The following is a 20480-nucleotide window of genomic DNA, read 5'->3' on the forward strand; positions in this document are numbered from 1 at the left end:
TAGAGTGGTTGCCAAGACTATACCAATTGAGAGCTGGAGGGAGCATAAAAGATGAGAAGCATGAAAAACTAGAAGAGGAAAATGGGAAAAAAGAAAAAGGAATGAAGACAAATAATAGACAAAAGGAGCAAAGAGAAGATCTAGGACATAAGCTGGGAGGGGGGACAGCAAAGTCATGGACTAGGAGTCAGGGAGCAGGTATTTTGGGGCCTCCTTTAAGCTCTGTGTCCATGGATAAGTCATGCCCCATGTTCTGAGCCTCAGATCCAACAACAGCTTTACAGAGGAGGTCTCTATTTCCAAGCATTCTCTAACATTGGATATTCTAAGGTTCTATGAAGAGAGGCTAAGTAAGGAGCAGCAAAGAGTAGAAAGGAAGGATAAGAGAACACATGAGTATTCATCAAAAGAGTGATCTGGGTGCAAGAGGCTTGGAGGTTAGGACACTTTATATAGAAAATATATTTAAAAAAAAGAAATATTGGTAAGTAGCTAGTATGATGTAGGAGTAGATGGTAGAGAAAAATTAATGGAGGAAGAAAGAGAACGGATAGAAATGTCAACAGAATAAATTAAAATCCTCCCACCTTAACACAACTACTTCTTACACATTAATTTCCAGTCCTTGTCTACACGGCCTCATTTTCAATACCTTTCCATCTTGTTTTTCACTTAATAACATGCCTTAAAGATGACTCCTTATAGCTAGGCTCCATTATAGGTTTCCATAACTGCCCTTGACGTATTAAGTTGATATAACTATATTTTGTTTTGTTTTGCTTTCTCACTGTTTGACATAACACCTCTTTTTAGTTTTTGCCAAATAAATGATTCTTCGGAGAGCGTTTTCACATTTAACTTTTGACTTTTATAGAGTAACAATTTTTATAGACTGGTAATATGTACCCAAAGATTAAGAACCTTTATGGCTCCAGCTCCCAATTCTCAGATCAGCTGCTTTTTTTTTGGAGCTCTGTCAAGTATCCCGATTTTGTGAAATGTGGCCTGTGCTCTTTTGAAAGTATGCTTCCCTTTTCTGATCCTCCAACCTGGGACTCTGTCAGCACTAGACAATGAGTAAGTTTCTCATCTTTATGACCAAAGCAGGTATAAAACCAGGGGTTCCTGACTGGCTCAGTCAGTAGAGCATCTCAGGGTCATGAGTTCAAGCCCCACCTTGGATGTAGATCTAAAAAAAAAAAAAAAAAATGGCAGGTGTAAATGTGGAGACTTTATGACAGAGAAAAGAACAGGCAGTGAAAGGTATATCCTTGCCATCTATTACCTCTTGTTAATATTTTTCCTAGTCAGTTTTGGGGAAGCATCTATTCTCAGGCTGAGTTTTGGGGTTTTTTTTATTTGTTTTTTTATGAACTTGTTCCTTTTCCTTCCCTTTCCCATGGGAGCTAGCAGAATCCCCTCTATGGATTAGAGCAGAGACACAGTCATAGGGTTCCTTGAAAGCTTGAATTGTTAACCTACAGTTCCAGAAACAAAGGACTATTCCATTAAATATAGATGAGCATTCCAGCCCTTTCTATTGCTACAGAGGTATACCTTCATTTATTAGCTATCTGGCAATGAGACTCTTCCTTTCTTCAAGGATGTATGTTTCCTCTATTAAACAAACCATGTCTTTAGCCACCAATATTTTGCCCATGCAGTTTTCTTTTCTTTCTTTTTCTTTCTTTCCTTTTTGAAGGCAAAGAACTAACTATTTTGTCTTTCTGTGTTCTGCAGGACAGATTGCTCCTCCTAGTCATTTGATTCGAGTAGAAGGGAACAGCCACGCCCAGTACGTAGAAGACCCCATCACAGGAAGACAGAGCGTGCTGGTACCTTATGAGCCACCCCAGGTAACATGATAAGTACTGGGCTGACTTGGGAGAGCAGTTCTTTTGGTATTAGAGTGTTCCGAGGATCTCTTTCTGCCTCAGTGTTTGTCATCAAATACAACCCTTCTTGCATTTCTCCTCTCCCTCTTTACCACACTGCTTCTCTATCCCCTTCGGAACTCCTGCATTTGTACTGTTAGCTTGGTAACATTGCTCTGTACCCATGTGCCACTCTTAAAGGCCAATCATAATTGAACTTGCAATTGGGTAAATACCTGACCTTTTCTCATCCAGAGAATTTAACTGGCAATTGAACTGGTAGTAGATGTGGACCAGATGCCAGTATACTCCCAGTGGCCTACGAATGGGAGACTCTGAGGGGGATCTCTTAGCTGAAGTTTGGACAAACAGGTGGCAGATTAGGAAAGCAGACTGGTTCTGTGGTAAGAACACTGGAGTAGTGAAACCAGAGTCTCTGGTTTGCCAGCTTGCCGTGTGGACCGTTAGCTTGTGGCTCTCCCTCTCTAAGCTTCAGTTGCCTTGCCCATAAATGACCACTTTGGAATAGATGATTTAATCCTGAAGACCTTTTCAGCTCTGGAGTGTTATTTATGGAAGTGGACATTTAAATCTGTGTTATACTCTTTTATCTCCATAAGGGAAATATCCCTGGGTGTTGCTGCTATTTTGGATAAATTTTTCATTTCTCCCCATTGGTGATAGGGATTAGCTTGCAAATGAATAGGATCAATAGGGTCAAAGTCTTATGATTTAGGGACATCTGGGTGGCTCAGTTGGTTAAGAGACTGACTCTTGATTTCTGCTCAGGTTGTGATCTCAGGTCGTAAGCTGGGGCCCATGCCAGGCTCTGCGCTGAGCAGGGAGCCTGCTTCTCTCTCTCTCTCTCTCCCTCTCCCTATACCTCTCCCCCTGCTCACTCTCTCTCTTTAAAAAAATACATCAATCTTTTTTTTTAAATATTATGTTTTAAAGCCTTTTTCATCTAATTTAGTGTCCCGTGTTGCAAACATTAGTTTTAAGCTCCCCAAGAGGCAAGGCAAAGAGGAATTTACAATGGGTTTTAGTGCTTGTCTTGCTAGAGGAAAGCATATCACCTCACCAGAAGTGAGTTGGCTAACTAGAGAGAAGTGAGAAGGAAGAACTTCAGCTCAAACTGTTGTTAACCCAGACTCTTCTTCCTCCTGTGTTCAGGTTGGCACTGAATTCACGACAGTCCTGTACAATTTCATGTGTAACAGCAGTTGTGTTGGAGGGATGAACCGCCGTCCAATTTTAATCATTGTTACTCTGGAAACCAGAGAGTAAGTGGCATATTCAGAATTGTCATTCTGCAAAACACCGTGGGCAGAGGGCAACGTGAAATTGTGTTTGCTCTATCATTAACTTCCCATGTACAGCAAAGAGCTACCCTTGATTTTGTCCTTTGTGCTTTAAATCCTGGCTGCAAACACTGACATAAAAGATCTAAGAAGGTGGAGACAGAACAGGGTGCGTTAAGGTAGAGGGAAGAAAAGAACTGGGAAGGCATGCGAGTCACTTCATACCTGAATTCTTGACATTTGACTGCAGTAGTTTCTGATTAGACAGTGTTTGTTTTCATGTGACTCCCAAGGCAGTTAACAGTTTCTTTGAGTAAGTCTGGGCTGCCTAAGGGGGTTTTATCCAGAAACATCCACTGGCTTAACTCAACTTTCCTTCAAAATCTGTAGCTAAATACAGCTGTTCAGTTAATGGCTTGGAGGTTCTTTGCAGAACAAATGGAATGTTATTTACTCGTATTGTTTGTGGCCTGTAAGTCCTTTCGTGTTCTGCCAAGTGCTTCTGGGTCCATCCTCAAAGCAGCCATGAGTGAGCTGGTGGTGATGGTGGATGGGTGATGGCTGGCACTGGATATGGAAATGCGAGAACGCCAGGGACTTTTACAATTCTTTTCCATTTCACCCTTTCTTTCCCTCCTCTCTGATTCCCAGTGGGCAGGTCCTGGGCCGGCGCTGCTTTGAGGCCCGGATCTGTGCTTGCCCAGGGAGGGACCGGAAGGCGGATGAAGACAGCATCAGGAAGCAGCAGGTGTCGGACAGCGCAAAGAACGGTGACGGTACGAAGCGCCGTAAGTAGCTGTAGTAGCCAAACGGGGTAGGGTGAAATCTTCTCCAGATGTGCGGGCCAGGAGCCATAGTGGGGGAGCTGCATAGGAAGACCTCAGGGCTTCGGGGGCACTATGACTTGAGTTCCCACAGTGCGAATGGCTGTCTATTTGATGGAGGACTCCAGGTGTGCACGACAGCTTTGCAAAAGCAGATCATCATTGTGAGGATGTCTTAGTCCAGCGGTCCTCAAACTGTGACTCCCAGACCAGTAGCATCAGCATCATCTTGCAACTGGGTAGAAATGCAAATTCTTAGTTTCAAGACCTGCTGGATTAGAAGCTCTGAGTATGAGCTACTGATACCAGTTTATTTTTCAGTAATTGCACCCGAGGGCTGAAAATAGCATCTGTCTACCTTATGAATTCCTGGGAACAGTGAGATTTACAAATGTATTTCACAAAGCATGGTCATGGGAATATGTAGATCTGGGTTTCATGGAGTTTTGGCATGTATGACCCTCTTGGGGCCTCAGTTACCTCATTTTTAATGAGACTAATGATTTAGGTCTGTTGTTTTCAAACTCCTTTTGTTAAACAGTAAAAGCTTTTTTTTTTTCTTAATGAAATATTTCGAAAAAGACTCTTATAGTGCATACAGATTAAAGTAGGTTGGCCGTGTTTGAAGAGGACAGGAGTCAGGGGTGGTCTGTGGCTCTCAACCACCCCTACCCGTGTGGTACAGGGGCCTAGACTACTCCAGGAAACAAAGTGTAAAAGCCACTGATCCACATGTGCATCTAACTTGTGAGAAGAAATTGATTCTAGAAGGTGCCTCACATAAGACTGTTATCACTACAAGTATTTTAAATACACCACACTAGGACTTATTTCCTGAAAACACATTTTAATCTTATTACTGGTTAGTATACAGAAGAAATATAAATTGTACTTCGTTTTACGGAACGACAGAATGTTATAACAGCTACTCATCCTCAACTTCTAACTGTTCTGTATGACTTGCCCTTCCTGTTAGGCTCCTTCTCTCTGATTATTCCTCAAAATGTATATATGTAGGATGTATCTTATATATCTGTACATATACAAAATACATACATATCTATATAATTCTATCTCCACCCTAATTTTGCTCTTGAGTCTGTCTGGTGGCATCCTTTCTATATGCTTCCCTTAGCACCTCAGTTACCTACAAATTAATAACTTGAAGTAAGAATAGATTATCGGAACTCTGGCAAAAGAATCCTCTCTATATCCTGGATCCCGGGTATAGTTTCTAATGTTGGAACCCCTAAGGATTTATGAACTGCATTCACTCACTTTACCAAAGGGAAAACCGAGGGCCTGGAAGCGGATGCCCATCTGAAGTTGCGTGACGTACGCACTACTGCGGGAGAGCTGAACACACAAGCTGAACGCGTGGGCAAGACAACTTCTGCAATACCCCTTTCCCTCCTTGGAAGATAAATGATCTGAAAAATACAATACCGAAACCCATTTATCTTCCTTCCTTTAACAGCTGTTCACAGACACACGCCAGCAAGACACGGGGATTCCTGCAGCACCACTTAGGCCAAAGGCTCTCTTCCAGCTTCCTGGATGTCTTCCTTCTACTGACTCCTCCCCCCACCTCATTATTGTTAGGCATACACTTAATATCAATGCAGTGATCACCAAGGAAATGGAGGCTTAGGACTGGAAACGCTAATCTCACAGCTTTGCTGAGGCTACTGTCTGTTTAATAAATGTGCTAGTGCTTCAGAAATGTTCCCAGGATGAAACTTGCATTTTCCCTCCACCAGCTTTTCGTCAGAACACACATGGCATCCAGATGACATCCATTAAGAAACGGAGGTCCCCAGACGATGAGCTGTTATACTTACCAGTGAGTCTCCCTTGAGTCTCCACGATTGCTTCATTTTTACCTTCTCTGACTGAGCTTTTCCTCTGCGTCCTCTTATTATCTGTGATAAGGAGAAAGGGATGGTGGGGACTAGGGTGATAAAACAGGGAGAAAATATAATTTGAAAAATCAGGAAAAGATCCCTCTCTTCCCCTATTTTGAAATCTGTCAGCAGCACAGACTCCTGTACTTACTACTCACTCAGTCAAAGCTACTCTTCTAATATGATCTTTCTTACCCAAATATTTAAAATTAAGTTGCCGTTCATTGTTTAAGAATGATAAGATTACCCTAGACAGTGTGGCCATACCACCCCGTGACCAAGACTGAGATTTTGTCAGAAGGAGCTCACAGACTTGACAGTACAACCAGGTCCAGAGTTGACTGTGATTTCTTTTACGAAGTGCTATAGAGAAAGCCGAGCCAGACAGGATCCTCAGTTATATGTGAATGGCCAGAAGACGCAGCCCAGTTGTTGCATAAGAGCATTGTTCATTCCTATGAGGAACATGAGTCCTCTCAAGGTCACTGAGGTCCCCTTTTTAGATTATGGTTGCAGTCTGTTGGATTCTTAGCACCTTAGGTGTCAGCCATCGAGAGTGGCAGCAGAGTCTTGGTAACCAGCATAACCGTAGACGCCGTCTTAAGGTACCTGAGACCCAGGTAAGCCAGGCCAAGAGATTTGAAGGAGCTGCCGCCCCTGTATTGAACTAAAGCAACTCAGCAGGTTTGGGTGTGCCACACCTGCTTCCTGCCTTCTTTGGGCCCTGACCTTCGGGGCAACAGACTGCTTACTAGTAAAACAATGAGACGGTGAGTTAGCCAAGATTCTCAGTGCCTTTTTTCTCAGGCTACGAGTGGAAATGGACTTGTGAACTTGAAGTTCAACATTATCCTGATACACCAAATATTCCAAAAGACCTAATACATTTTCAGCTGCTGAGACAGGAGCCAGTTTATACTAAGGTAGAAGGTCCCTTGTCATCAGTTACATCTTATGTTTAGCGAAGAATTAGCCAAACTGGAACGTATGAATTAAGAAAAAAAACCTTTTAATTTAACATGAATTTAGTTGGTGTCTGTTGGGTGGCAAATATGCTAGACCCTGAGAGTTTAGAGATCAGTAGAATATAATTTTTACCTTCAAAGAGCTTGCCTTCTAGTGAGGAGACAGAATGTAATGAAATAAATCCCTCCACAGAGCTGGGCATGATGTCGTGGGAGCACATAGAAAGGACAGAAGACTCACCCAAAGACTGAGGTCAGGGGAAGCTTTGCAGAGGTGACCGCAGGCTGGGACAAGTAGGAGTTAATCTGATGTACAGTAGAGAAAACCTTTCCATTTCTGATTTCTGACAAATCCTGCCTCTCCGGGAGGGGCCTGGGGTGAGGGGAGCAAAATGCCTAGGGGGCAGAATCGAAATAGGCACTCACTCTTGGGACCCTGCAAGCACTCACGTGCCCCACTTATCTCACTCCAGTCTTGGTCCTGATCATACTTTTAAAAATTTTAAAAGACCCTCTCAAAGAGAGAAATATATTTTGCCTCAGCTGAAAATGTCTGTCTTTCCAGAAATAGTTAAGAACCATTAATTCTCATTACTTTTGGTAGCTGTTTCTTATAAAATCACTGCAAGTGCTGTTGTAACAAATACTGAAACGTGGGGAAGTTCAGGATGAAGTTCCTGTGAGCCTCTGATTACAACATTTTCTGCAACCATAACCTTGTTTGATGTGCGTTTCTGTTTAAAGACCCCTTATTTCATATATACTATTGATTCATTAACACTGAACTCATGACCAACAGCACTAAAACTCATGCCGAAATGAAGCTTATCGGACACATTGTCTCCATAAGGCTCATGGCCGCCTTCTGGCACCGGGCACCCTAGACTGCACTTCAGCACTACCCTTGGGGACCAGTTTAAAGAGCAGGTTCACTGACAAAAAACAAAAGCAGAAAAACCCAAACTCACCCACCACACACACACATGTGAAAAATGTGGCACTAAACAGACCATGGAAAGGAAACTTGTTTGCGGCATGAAAGCTGGAACAGGACAGCAGAGCAGGCCCTTGTGCACCTGAGCTGGGAACATGCCCGAGCAGCTGCCACGTGTCCCTCCGCGCGTGTCTGTGAATGGCCGCAGAACACCGCGAACATTGGTTCCCGTGTTACAAATGAATGTTAGCAAGCAGGCGAGTTCGGCAACATGGAATCTGCAGATAAGGAGGATTGACGGGACTGCTCATTCGTCTAGAGTTCTTCATTCTTCCTTTGTCTTTCCTTGTGCTCTTCACATAGGTAAGGGGCCGCGAGACCTACGAGATGCTGCTGAAGATCAAGGAGTCCCTGGAACTCATGCAGTACCTGCCTCAGCACACGATCGAGACGTACAGGCAGCAGCAGCAGCAGCAGCACCAGCACCTACTTCAGAAACAGTGAGTGTGTCCGTGTGTCCTTTTAGGAGTTGTGAGTAAGAGTGACCGTTCGTGGGGGTCCGACATGGGGTGATGGGTGGGCGATGTAGAAGAGGAGGCTGTGAGACAACAGAACATCCTAGGTTCACATGAACTGGTATGGGGGTCCCTTTTCAGTTTCAACAACCTTTTAAGTTTCTTTCGATAGCCTGGAGAAGGTCCAGCTAGCTTCCGAAATTGAAGCTCAAACATTTCAGGTGAATTACAAAGAGACTCATCGCCAATAGAGTGTGTTCTCTCAACCCCTCATCCATACACATCTATCAATAGATGAATTTTGAGTATACGCTCTACTCTGGTCATACTGTGTATATTTAACAACACGTAACCTTCCCTCATCCCAGTGGATTGTCCTGTACCTCACCTGGGATGCACACGATCCCCTTTTGGGAAAACCATTGTAGACTAGGGATAGCACATCGGCTTTACTAAGTGACTTCTTGGAGAGCTCCGTTGAGGACTCTGAGACCCTAGCACATGAGCATGTGGCTCTAAAGGGCAAAGTAGCATCTTATTGCCATGTTTTAGCATCTCTGTTCTAGGTTGTCCTCCAGCAACACATTTTTACATAAATTGGGCCAGATTTTGCAACCATATTAGATCTACGTGCAATATAGATGTTATATATTTATATGTTAATGTTTACCTTGACTCTCGGATCTTTGATGTTATAAATTGTTTTATGACTAATCAGAATAGAATAGCTCTTACGGGAGAAAGGAAAGTTGTCAAATCAAGACTCTGTTGATACTCACCCTTCTGTGGTTAAGAATAATCACGTGTTAGCTTAAGTGTCTATACTGGAAATATGGCAGAATCTCTGTAGATAATGTAAAATGTATACATTTGGGGACCATTTAAGTGATTCAAACATTCAGCTCTACTCCTCAGACAAAAAGAAACGAAGCCAAAATCTTATCTTACCTCAGGCAAAGCTTGTCTTTTACAATAGAAATGTAAATAAGCAATCAATAATGGTTATTTTCTGATACATTAATAGCTGTCATACAGGGATAGCTATGGGAAGTATAAGAAAGAGGGCTCATCACCCTCTTTTTAATCGACATAAATGCAGCCAGCCAAGGAGTTCGACTGCATCTGTGATACTCAGGAGACCTCTTCTGAGCACCTGCTGGCTGTGGGGTACTGGGTGGGCAGCAGAGGGGTGGAAAAGAAGTGTGCTCTCCCTTAAAGGACTTCAGGCTCCTTGAGCATTTAAGACCTCATTTGCCTGGAAGGGACCTCACCATTTACTTTGAGCATGAAAGTTTTGCAAATCATAATTATAAGGTTTTATAGTAAAGCTGAGTGGGAAGTTTAATCAGGAGGTTTCTTGGGGACACAGAATATTCCAAAGGAGAATGAGGACTCAGGGTTGCAGACAGAGTTCCCATTGCAAATCCTATATATTCTTTAGGATATCAGAAGGAAATATATGTTAATATATTCAAGTGTAAAACTGATTTAGTTCTTGTAAAATCTTACAGCAGGGATCAAAGAAACAGACCTGTAACATCATTTACAGACCATGAGAGGCTAAGTGTGTCTCTCTTAAAAGGGAAATATGCATGTGATGGTATTAAGAAACACTCCCAAACTGCCTTTAGTTCACTCTGGAAATGTCTGGCTCAGCCAAAATGACCTCAGAAGAACTATATATCAGTATATCATGCTGAACTAGTTACTCTATGAAAGTCTTCCCTGTCTTTTTCCCATTTAACAGGAAAAGTACTGTCAGGTCAAACTGATCCTTATTAAATGATGTGGTTTAGAAAATCGGACCCTTTAGCACAGGGGTTGGCAAACATTTTTTCTGTGAAACACCAGTAGTAAACATCTTCGATTTTCTGGTGCATATGGTCTCTTGCAACCAGCTACCTAGTTCTGCCTCTCTCACACAAAAGCAACCACAGTGTGTAAATGAATGTGAGTGGCTGATACTTTTTATGGACACTGAAACTTGAATTCCACATAATCATGAAATAATTCTTTTGAACTGTCACACCTTTTGAAATATAAAAGCCATTCTTAGCCTGTAAGCCGGATTTGGCCCATTCACTGTAAATTTGCCAGTTATTGTTCTAGGTAAATTGGTGGCTCTTCCTTCATTGCCTCTGAAGGCTTAGATTTAATTTTAAAGATTTATTTATTTATTAGAGAGAGGAGGGGGAGGGGAAGAGGGAAAAGGGGAGGGAAACTTAAGTAGATGTAGGGCTTGATCTCAAGACCCTGAAATCCCGACCTGAGCTGAAACCAAGAGTCAGAGACTTAACTGACTGCGCCATCCAGGCCCCCATGACTTAGATTTTTTTTTATAGGAATATTTGGAAGCTAGTATGTGAATCCTAAGTAGAGGGGTATGGAAATGTTTTAGGAAAGCGTACGGTGATTTTTAAAGTGGTATTTCGATATCTAACAAAATGACAGCCTTTAACAGAGATCTCTTTCATCTGAGAAAGTTAGTCATGCCCATCCAGACACAAAATATGGCTAATGATGAAACCTTATCATCAGCTAAGACTGAAATAGTTGAGTTGGTTCATGTAGCAAACTTTTTATTGAAGATCTGTTATGGGAAAGCATTAAGGATGGGGTGAGAAAGATGAAGTTCCTGCCTTCACAGTGCTTACGAATTAGTGGTGAATTCCTAACCAGACCACCCTTTGAATCTTACGAAAGCTCTGGAAATTCATTCTGAGCACTGTGTAAATTAATAGGACAATTTGAAACAATTCCTCTAGATCACACAATAAAAGGAATTGTTTAGTGTCACAGTTTTAGAGATTTTATAAGCAGGAAGATCTACCTTAGGCATTTGGGGGCTTGGACAATTTGTGTTTGTTGACATGGCGTACGTGAGCATACGTAACCCTGCATTCACACGGGATGAGTTCTCCAGTGCTTAGTCTGAGTGGCTGGCACTGCTCGGAAGGGAAATTATTTTGTAATTCATCTTTCATAAAGCAATCTATTTCATCAAAGAAGAACATGCATATTAAAATTGTTATTTTGAAAAGCCCGAGACATATTAGAAACATATCGTCCCTTTTTTTACAAGTGTAGCCACAGATAAATAGTGAGGGAATAGAATAGAGCCTCATGGGTCCCTGGGGTGTCCATTTAAAAGCATTATTGCATGTTTTCGAGTTGTTATCTCCCAGTGTACAAGAACTAACTTCAGTGTGACGACTTGTGCATGGAAATGTGACAGACTGCAAAAGGAAATCTTCGCAAAATACAGATGTTTGGTCTAATTTCGCCTTTGTTATATTATATATACATGGGTCTCTGGTGATTAATATACGTCTATATAAATTCTCCAGTTGCTGCGTTCTACCCCTGGGTTTTTTTCAGCTCTCTTATTTTCATGCAAATCTCCAAGAAAGAGCATGAATGACTAGAGAAAGAAAAATGGAAATCTAATTCCCTGGCAATCATTTGAAAAGAATAAATCAGCTTGGAAAATGCCTGTAATAGCCTGTGATTTCCTTTCCAAAAATACAGACCAATTTTATGCTGGTAAGGGATCAATTTTGTGCTTTTCTTTTTAGTAGAGGAAAAATTAGTGGGAAGGAAATACACAGTTTCTACTAAGCGGCAATCAAATATTTTCAGTTGAATTACTTCTATTAGTTTCTCACGGTGTGTTTTCTCTCTGCTCGCTTTTCATTGTGCATGGTTTTCCTTTCTCAAAAATCCCTTCAGTTACCTTCATGATCATAGGCTTTATGGAGGCTAAATTTTACACTGAGTTTCTATGAATCAAATTGTTATAGATATAAGTAGGCTTTATACCATATACAAAGAAATTTGATTTTAGTTAATTTGCTCACGCTGGAATAAACATCTGAGGTTATGTTTATAGAAGCCAGAATCTAGTGGGAGGACGAACTGGATCCATTCTTGACAGTAGACTCCTTACCTTCACATTTTCAAGGGACATTAACTCTTAAGACAGCTTTGCAGAAGCTGCTTGAGACCTTTTTAGCAATCTTTTGATGTGTGCACTTTGGACCAATAGTATTGCTTTTTCATTTTTTCCTGTAGTTTATCCTCCTCTGATCTCAGGCCAACATCATTTTGTTAAAATTTTACTTAGCTGAACTCTTGTTTTCCCTTGGAAAATTATTTTTGAGTTTCTACCAGATGGATTTATTTTAATCGTAGTACAAATACGTGGCATCCTGAAGAGCCCTTAGTGCTTCCTTCTCCTTGATGATCCCTTGACGATTGTAGGTTATCAGTAATGCAGGTCAGAAAATATTGGAGCATAGTGGGGTCTTCATGGTCACAGTTCTGATCTCATCCTATTGCAGCTGAGGAAACTGAGGCCCAATGAACTACACCTGTGATTTCATGGCCAGTTCATAATAACGCTAAGATGAGAATCAGATTTGGAAGACTAAGCTCTTTGCAGTGTTTTGTCTGTTTCATTAGTTAAGAACGTTTTAATAATAACACTAAAGCAAGCCTCTATGCCCACTTCTGGGTCTCTGTATCAGTTGGTATTTATCCTTGTGGTTTCAGTATGAAGTCTTACCTATTTAAGCTCATTTGGCTATGCCTTTCTCCAAGAATATTGATAATTTTTCCTCAGATTGCATATCTGCAGGGGAAGCAAGCAATAGTTTCAGCATTATCAATAGAAGAGAGAGCAGAATACACAAATCTCTATCTCTTCATTAGGTGTGGTTTAGACTATATTTCTAGGTTTGAGTTAGAAATCCCTCACATGTCCAGGGTATTTGTTTGAAATTTCCAGTCTCATAGATAAAAACAGGTAGATATTCAGAGTTTCACTTGGTTCAACCTTAGAGGTCAAGGACCTGCAGAGTTTTTACAGTTTACACGGTGTTACTTTCTGAATTTCATAGCTAGGTTACAAAGTTGTCAGGGCAGAGATTTATTAGGTCTGAATTGGTAATGAGGAAAAAACTCAGACTAATTAAATTCAGATAGATTAAATCACTTTGCAAAGTTCTCACATCTCATTGCACCACTAATCTCAGTTCTGCGTCTCAAAGTTTGAACCCCTGTGGTCCATATACTCTTATCATAACAGAAACATGATTTCTGCATGTCGTCTCATTCAGCCCTTGCTCCAAGAGAAGCCCCAAAGTGGAATGTCCAAACAAGAAGTCAAACCTATAGCTCTTTACCTGAGAATTAATTGCTTCCCTGCTAATTTGTATGCTGGCATATTCTTTAAGATGATCTCAATTCTTGCTGGTGAGGTTGGTTTCCTGAATTCCAGCCCTAAGCAAGTAAAAATGGCTTTGTTGCTTTGCAAGGAGTAACCAAATATGACTCAAAAGCCATCTGGGAAGGAATTCCCAAACAGTTCACAGGGTTGCACAATCTTTAGCAAAATAAAAGGATTTGTTCCTGGCATTCTTGTGGCATAATTGATTTCTTAATTATGTAAAAGTTGCTTTCATGAATTTGAGATGTGCATTTGTAGGCCAAGTTTGTGACTGAAAGGATTAAGATATTTATCCATCTCAATCTGGGCACATACAAAATGCTCATTAATAGTTCTTTACAAATGCATGATGATGCAGTCCCCAGACTGATAAGATCATTTTTCTTCATGCTTCGTAGTTAGGCCAGACAGGAACAATAATGAGGGATCATAATTGGGCCGATGACATTTTACCGAAGATCAAAATTAGTTCTTGTCTCTACATTCTCGTTTTCAATTTGTCGAGTCCAACGTGCCAAGCACAGTACGAAGCACCATGACCTACCCTGACACAGTAGTCCTTGACTGAATCACTTGTGGAACCTGTTAAAAATACACCTGCCTGGGTCCCTGCCTGGTCTCTGGGGGATCTGGGAAAAATTTTTTTTTTTTAAGTTATACAGGTGATTCTGATGGTTCTGGTTAACAACCACGGCTTTCTCTCATTTCTTCTTAAAAATCTTGGGAAGTCCTCTCTGAGAAATTTTAAAGGAGGGTGGCGAGGAAGGAGCAGGGATAGCTTCCCAGGCATTCTGTTCTTTCTCACTGTGATCATGAAGGTAGGAGGGTGTTTCTGTATTCAGTTGATGTGAATATATGAAGTCCGAAGCCTTCACCTCTTCTTTTTCTCTGGTTCCTCTCTGCAGTCTCCTTTCAGCCTGCTTCAGGAATGAGCTTGTGGAGCCCCGGAGAGAAACCCCGAAACAGTCTGACGTCTTCTTTAGACATTCCAGCCCTCCAAACCGATCAGTGTACCCGTAGAGCCCCATATCTGTATTTGGAGCGTGTGTTTCTTGTGTTTCCATGTACGTGTGTGCGTGCGCACATGTGTGTGTGTGCGTGTGTGTGTGTGTGTGTGTGTGTCCCGCCTTCGTAAGCAGAACTTGAAGACACTTTGGCTCAGAGACCTAACTGCTCAAAGGCACACAGCCACTAGTAAGAAAATCTTTTGAAGGGACTCAAAACTTACAAGAAAGGACGTTTTCTGCGGATTCTGCAGCCTTAGATCTAGCACTGGGCAGTCAGGAACCCCCGTGTCTGTCTGTGAGCTTTTGTGTTGTTCTTAGAAGGGAGGGGCTCAGGTTGGAAAGAGGGGCATTAAGATGTTTATTGGAACCCTTTTCTGTTACCTTCTGTTGTGTTTCTAAAACTCTTAAAGAAGCTTTTGAGCGGGTCTCAAACTTAAGATGTCTTTTTAAGAAAAGGAGCAAAAAGTTGTTATTGTCTGTGCGTAAGGAAATTGTAGGCGACTGAGAGCCTCAGTCATGCCCTTTTAATGCTGGTCATGCAATGATATTGCAAATAGTAACACACTAAGGTGTCAAGTGTACTGCTGGGCAGAGAGATGATAGTTACTATAAGTAGCCAATGTGGGGGGATATTCTTTTCTTCGTTTTGAGAATTTGCATTATCAGTCTCCTCCCCTCATATGTAAATAGAAAGTTCATGAACACTGTCAGATCCTACCACTGCCACCTTGTTGGCATCTGACTGATACCCTTCCTTGCTCATGGAAACCCTTGAGCCCTACACCCAAAGTGGTTGTCTAGACCCCAAGGCAGATAAACCTATTTTGTCATTTTAATAGGAGGGCAAAACCACCCCAGTAATATTGTTCCAGGCAGTTATAGATCATTCTTAAGAGGCCAAAACGGAGTTCAAAGTCCTCTCCACAAAACCTATGACTAATTTGCTCATTGGAGTCCCTGTCTGTCAGTCCCACCATAGAACTAGCCATACGGCTGGGTCTGTTTACACTGCTTTGTCCAGGACACTTATGTTTTAATTAAGTGATGTCCAAGCAGACACATGTTAAAATCAACTCCTGATCTGAAACTTAGAAAGAGTAGCTGACTTTTTTTTTTTTCCTCGAAGAGTTTAGAGAATCTATTCCTTTCCATTTTAAAAATGTATTTTAAAATCATGGTATGAAGACTTTGAAAATCTTCCCCCACGTCTCCCCACACCAGATCACCAGCCCTTTTTTCTGTGTTATCACAGCAATGATTTCTTGTTTTTGAGGCTGTTGCTTTATGGATGTGTGATTTTAATTTTCAATAAACTTTTGCATCTTGGTTCATCTTGCAGTTTTTCTTTTCTGTCTCTCTTCCTTTTTTTAATTCCTTAAATAATAGAATATTTTCATTTGAGTGTGTGAAGTACCACATGGAAGTCTAAAGAACAAGAATAATGAACAGTCATTTTGGTTCTGTCTCCACTTTTGTCGTTATTTGGTGTTTTTATTTAAGATGCTCTGTATTAAGGTCATTGCTCCTAAAAATACATTTCAATGTCTACACCAACTTGAAGTATATTTTAGCCCTGTGGGTGTTTCATTTTATCGTACGGAGCCAGGCACGATAGTTATCATTTGTCCACCTCTCTGAACAAGATTCGAGCTATATCTTCAGTTGCCAAACTTAAGTCCAATCCAAGTTTATTAAATAATTTGGTTTCTGTGACATAGGCATTAGCAAATATTCATCCAGAAATACGCAATGGAACCTGTTGTCCAATTCTTTTTATTACATTTTGTTCCGATCTTTGAGTAATTGTTTTTAAAAGCTTCAACAATTGTTTCTGAATAAAAATAATGAATATAATAGCTTGAATCAATACTTAAGAAAAAATATTTTTATGTTTGAGATAAAAGCATATTAGTAAAATCAGATGAGCTCATTACATTGGCAAGGTGTTTTCAATTCATCTAATAACTTTCTAATACCCCTTTAAGGGGTTCACAAATCCCTGAAAGGGTTAATGAATGTGTTTAGTTTTTTTTTTTTTTTTTTAAGATTTTATTTATTTATTCGACAGAGATAGAGACAGCCAGCGAGAGAGGGAACACAAGCAGGAGGAGTGGGACAGGAAGAAGCAGGCTCATAGCAGAGGAGCCTGATGTGGGGCTCGATCCCGTAACGCTGGGATCACGCCCTGAGCCGAAGGCAGACGCTTAACCGCTGTGCCAGCCAGGCGCCTCTGTGTTTAGTTTTTTGACATTTGCTTTTTCTTTCATGGTTTTTTTTTTCTTTCACCCCATTTTTATGTAAGTTTTTAATGTGTTTATAGTGACTTGTATAAATTCATATCTTTGAACTAATGGAAAATATTCTACAATTACAGTTGACCCCTCTAGAGAAGCAATGCTGCCTTTTGTGTTTGGAGGCAGGATTACCCAGCTGGAGAGTAAGGTGACAGGCAGGAATGTAGTGGGCAACATTTTGAAGAGGAACACCCCCATTTCTGATCTTACATGGCTTCCCTCTTTTTGACCTTCCTCGTATAGGGGGTGTTTTGCTTTATCCACACTATCTCTTCCCTCTTTCAAGTCCTGCACTCCCGAAACCGTTTGCTGAAATAGATTTACCCTGGGGTATCACCACATTCTACCAGAGAGTTACTTCTTAACTAGCAATGGAAGATTTAAGGCAAAAAAAAGGAGGGGGAGGGGAATCCTTTGATGGAATTGTAGGTATCTCCAGCAAGATGGAGAAGATGACTGAATTTGCATCTTTTCCAGAATTTGGACTCTCTGCCACATAGATAGTCACTAGGCTTGGAATCAGGAAAACTGTTTTTTGATCCTGGATGATTTAAAGGTCACTTACAGCTCTGAGATACTGCATTTTCTTCACAGAAGCCTCAGTCATTCAAGTTAAGAACTGGGACTTGACTTTTTCTGGATTTCTCCTCAAAACTAGAAATACATGAAATCTGCCTTTCTGTAGCTCTGCTATGGTGTACTGCTCTAGAGAAAACAGCCTGAACTTATGTCTGGTTATTTTTCTGAGGATAGCTATTTTCTCACTTTTTTCAGGTTTGAGGTGTGTGTGTGTGGGGGGGGGTGGGTGTGGGTGTGTGTTGGGGGGTGGTAGGTAAGAAACCCATAGTGTCACAGTTGTTGTCCTTGAACACTTTTTCCTTCTCTCCAGATTCCCCAGTAATCTTTGGGATTGTCTACTCAAGGACTATAACATTATATGTGTAAAGGGAAAAAAAAAAAAAAAAAAAAGCTTGTTCTTCAAGGCCTTTAAGTTGGTCACAGATTTATTCAGCCTTGCTCCCTTTTCCACAGTACAGAGAGCTTATCAGAATACTCTTTGTATTTCAGACATTGCAACCTTAATAATAAACAGACTGCCCTGACCTTGCTCCCTGTGGTTTTAACCCTCTTTTCCACATTAAAGGAGAGGCATTTGGGATTTTTGACTTTTTTGCACTCTCTTATCCCCCCCATTCATCCACTCAACCTAATTCCTGCATTTCTTCCAGTGAGAATACTCACCACTTCCTCCTGTTAATTCTTAAACTGATGCCTCTCATCTCCTTGACCGAACACTAGAGTATTAAACATTTGGCCCTGCAGCTTAAGAGTAAAAAGTACCAGTGTTTCTTGAGTATCTGTAAATTACGGGACAATGTCCAGAGTTCTTATATAATCTAATCTTTTTTTTCAAAAAATGTGATATCTTTTTTTAGTTTTTAAATTATTTTTACAAATCTATTATTTTTAAAATTGAAGCATAGTTCACATACAATATTAGAGTAGTTTCAGGTGCACAACATAGTGATTTGACATTTATATAACACTACGGAATGCTCACCATGTTAAGTGCAGTCACCATCTGTCACCACACGAAGTTAGGACCACATTATTGACTATATTCCCTGTGCTGTACTTTACACCCCCGTGACGTTTCTTTTATAACTGGAAGTTTGTACCTTTTAATCCCCTTCACTTACATAGCTCATCCCTTCAACCTTCCTCCCCTCTGGCAGCCACCAGTTTGTTCTCAGTACTTATGAGTCTATTTTTGTTTTGTTTTGTTTTGTTTGTTTGTTAATTTTACTCTTAGATTCCACATGTAAGTAAAATCATGCAATACTTGTTTTTTTCTATCTGACTTATTTCACTCCACATAATACCCTCTAGGTCCATTCATGTTGTCACAAATGGCAAAATCTCATTCTTTTTAATGGCTGAGTAATAATCCATATATATACCACATCTTTATCCATTCACATATCAGCGGACACTTCAGTTGTTTCGTTATCATATCCATATCATTTCGTGTTAGTCTTCATAGCAACTCTTGTAGAATGAGTATAATATCTGTTCTACAGATTAAGAAAATGAGACTCCAGAGACTTTGCATAATATCCGAAATCAATTTATTTGTGTCAGATCAATTAATTTGTGTCAGTTAGAACCAAAACATCTAAACCTGGATGTTTTGGTTGACTCCAAGTTTATTTTCCTTCTTAGTTCAGCTCTGGTTTTTGGGCTAACTTTCTAAAATTGTTTAGGCTGCTTATAATAAATGACCTAGTAAAATGGTCAAAAACAAAGACCCACAAAAAAGAAATGGAAAAGAGAAGTGTAACAGGATTTGGAAGAAGGAATGTATTATAATAAAGGGCCCAGGAACATGCAAAGCTTTTAAAAATATTTTTGTTTTCGTAATGGTAGACATCAGTAGTTCAAGCGATGCTTCCATTAGCTCTTACTTTGCATTTGACTGATTCGGGAGAGTGAAAGAGGTAGAAGTCTCTTCAGGTCATAGAGGACCAACCTGCCTCTGGAGTCTGAACCACCTGGCAACTTAGGTACTTTGTTGTGGGCCGAGAGAAAAAGCACCTGGCAAAGCATCTCTTGGCCACCTTGCGCTGAGCTTTTCTGTACTTTGATATGGATTTATAAAGGTTCCTAAGTATATCCAAAGTGCTGACTCCTAACTCAAGGCTTCCACACACGGATGGAGTGGATTTGATGACAGTTGGGGGGGACTGCCTTTGCTGTATCCCTTGCCCCTGCTATACCTCGGTGCCCCACATTTCTCTTACCACTTGCCCTATTTCTTGATTCTGTAACTTATTGCATACTACTGTCTTATTTCTAGGAAGTTGCCACAGAATGAAAGAAAAAACTCTTGGACTAGGAGCCAGGAGACCTCGCAACTCATCATTTAGTAATATGGACTTGTACACCTTTGTTCTTAGGACCTTATGTTTACATATCTGTAAAATAGAATAATTTCCGCCCATCCCTGCCCTGCCAGACCATGTTTTCCTCCATGGGGATGTGATGGTCATTCAGAAAATGGATAAAGGAGAGCTTGGTAACCTGAAGTGTCTTACAGTTGGGAGGGCTTATTATGTAAACACCTGTTTATACAACATGGACCTGTAATTGTGAGTTCTTCAAAAGGTCTAAGGAGAAAAATTAGTACCCTCCTACCTTAAAATCAGTAATTGTAAAATGCAACTGAATTGTGAATGGTTTATTGACTGTCATCTGCAAGTGTATACTCAGCATATTGTTTGAATGCCTCTAGCCGTGGCTCTTCAGAGACAGGGAATGGAGCCTTCCCTGTTTCCTGTAATTATGGAGAACACAGAGCGGCAGCCTCAAAGACCAAGTGTCATCCCACAGTAGCACTCAAGTGCTAGAGCCCCCTTTTATTCTTTCAGACATTGTTATACCACGTTTGTCTGAAACCTGGGTGTATTTGTAGAGCCTTCAAAATTTTGTATTTTATAAATTGATAATAAAACTCAGAAAACTTCTCTCTCTCTCTTTCTCTCTCTCTCCTCTATGACTGCAGGGAGGAGAGAGACAGGAACAAAATAATGCATTTCTTTGAGGATTGTAAAAGGGGAGCATTTCCTACCATGGGT

The 20480-nt window shown here is 40.8% G+C and overlaps 1 protein-coding gene across 5 annotated transcripts in view; it reads left to right on the plus strand.

Annotated features, from left to right (window-relative positions):
- Nucleotides 1-20480, plus strand: part of TP63 (tumor protein p63) — a 222124-nt gene that overhangs the window by 190873 nt on the left and 10771 nt on the right. For 3 of the 5 annotated variants that reach the window (XM_087861513.1, XM_045811256.2, XM_087861514.1), the window contains exons 6-10: nucleotides 1741-1856; nucleotides 3048-3157; nucleotides 3827-3963; nucleotides 5760-5842; nucleotides 8166-8302. In XM_087861513.1, coding sequence (XP_087717639.1) covers nucleotides 1741-1856; nucleotides 3048-3157; nucleotides 3827-3963; nucleotides 5760-5842; nucleotides 8166-8302 — 583 coding nt within the window. Of the gene's footprint in view, nucleotides 1-1740; nucleotides 1857-3047; nucleotides 3158-3826; nucleotides 3964-5759; nucleotides 5843-8165; nucleotides 8303-14449; nucleotides 15863-20480 lie in introns of those variants that run through there. The other 2 variants (XM_045811254.2, XM_045811257.2) reach the window with 2 other exon arrangements.

The sequence above is a fragment of the Ursus americanus genome, chromosome 4, assembly GCF_024610735.1.
Source record: "Ursus americanus isolate L20-20 chromosome 4, mUrsAme1.1.p, whole genome shotgun sequence".
NCBI lineage: Eukaryota > Metazoa > Chordata > Mammalia > Carnivora > Ursidae > Ursus > Ursus americanus.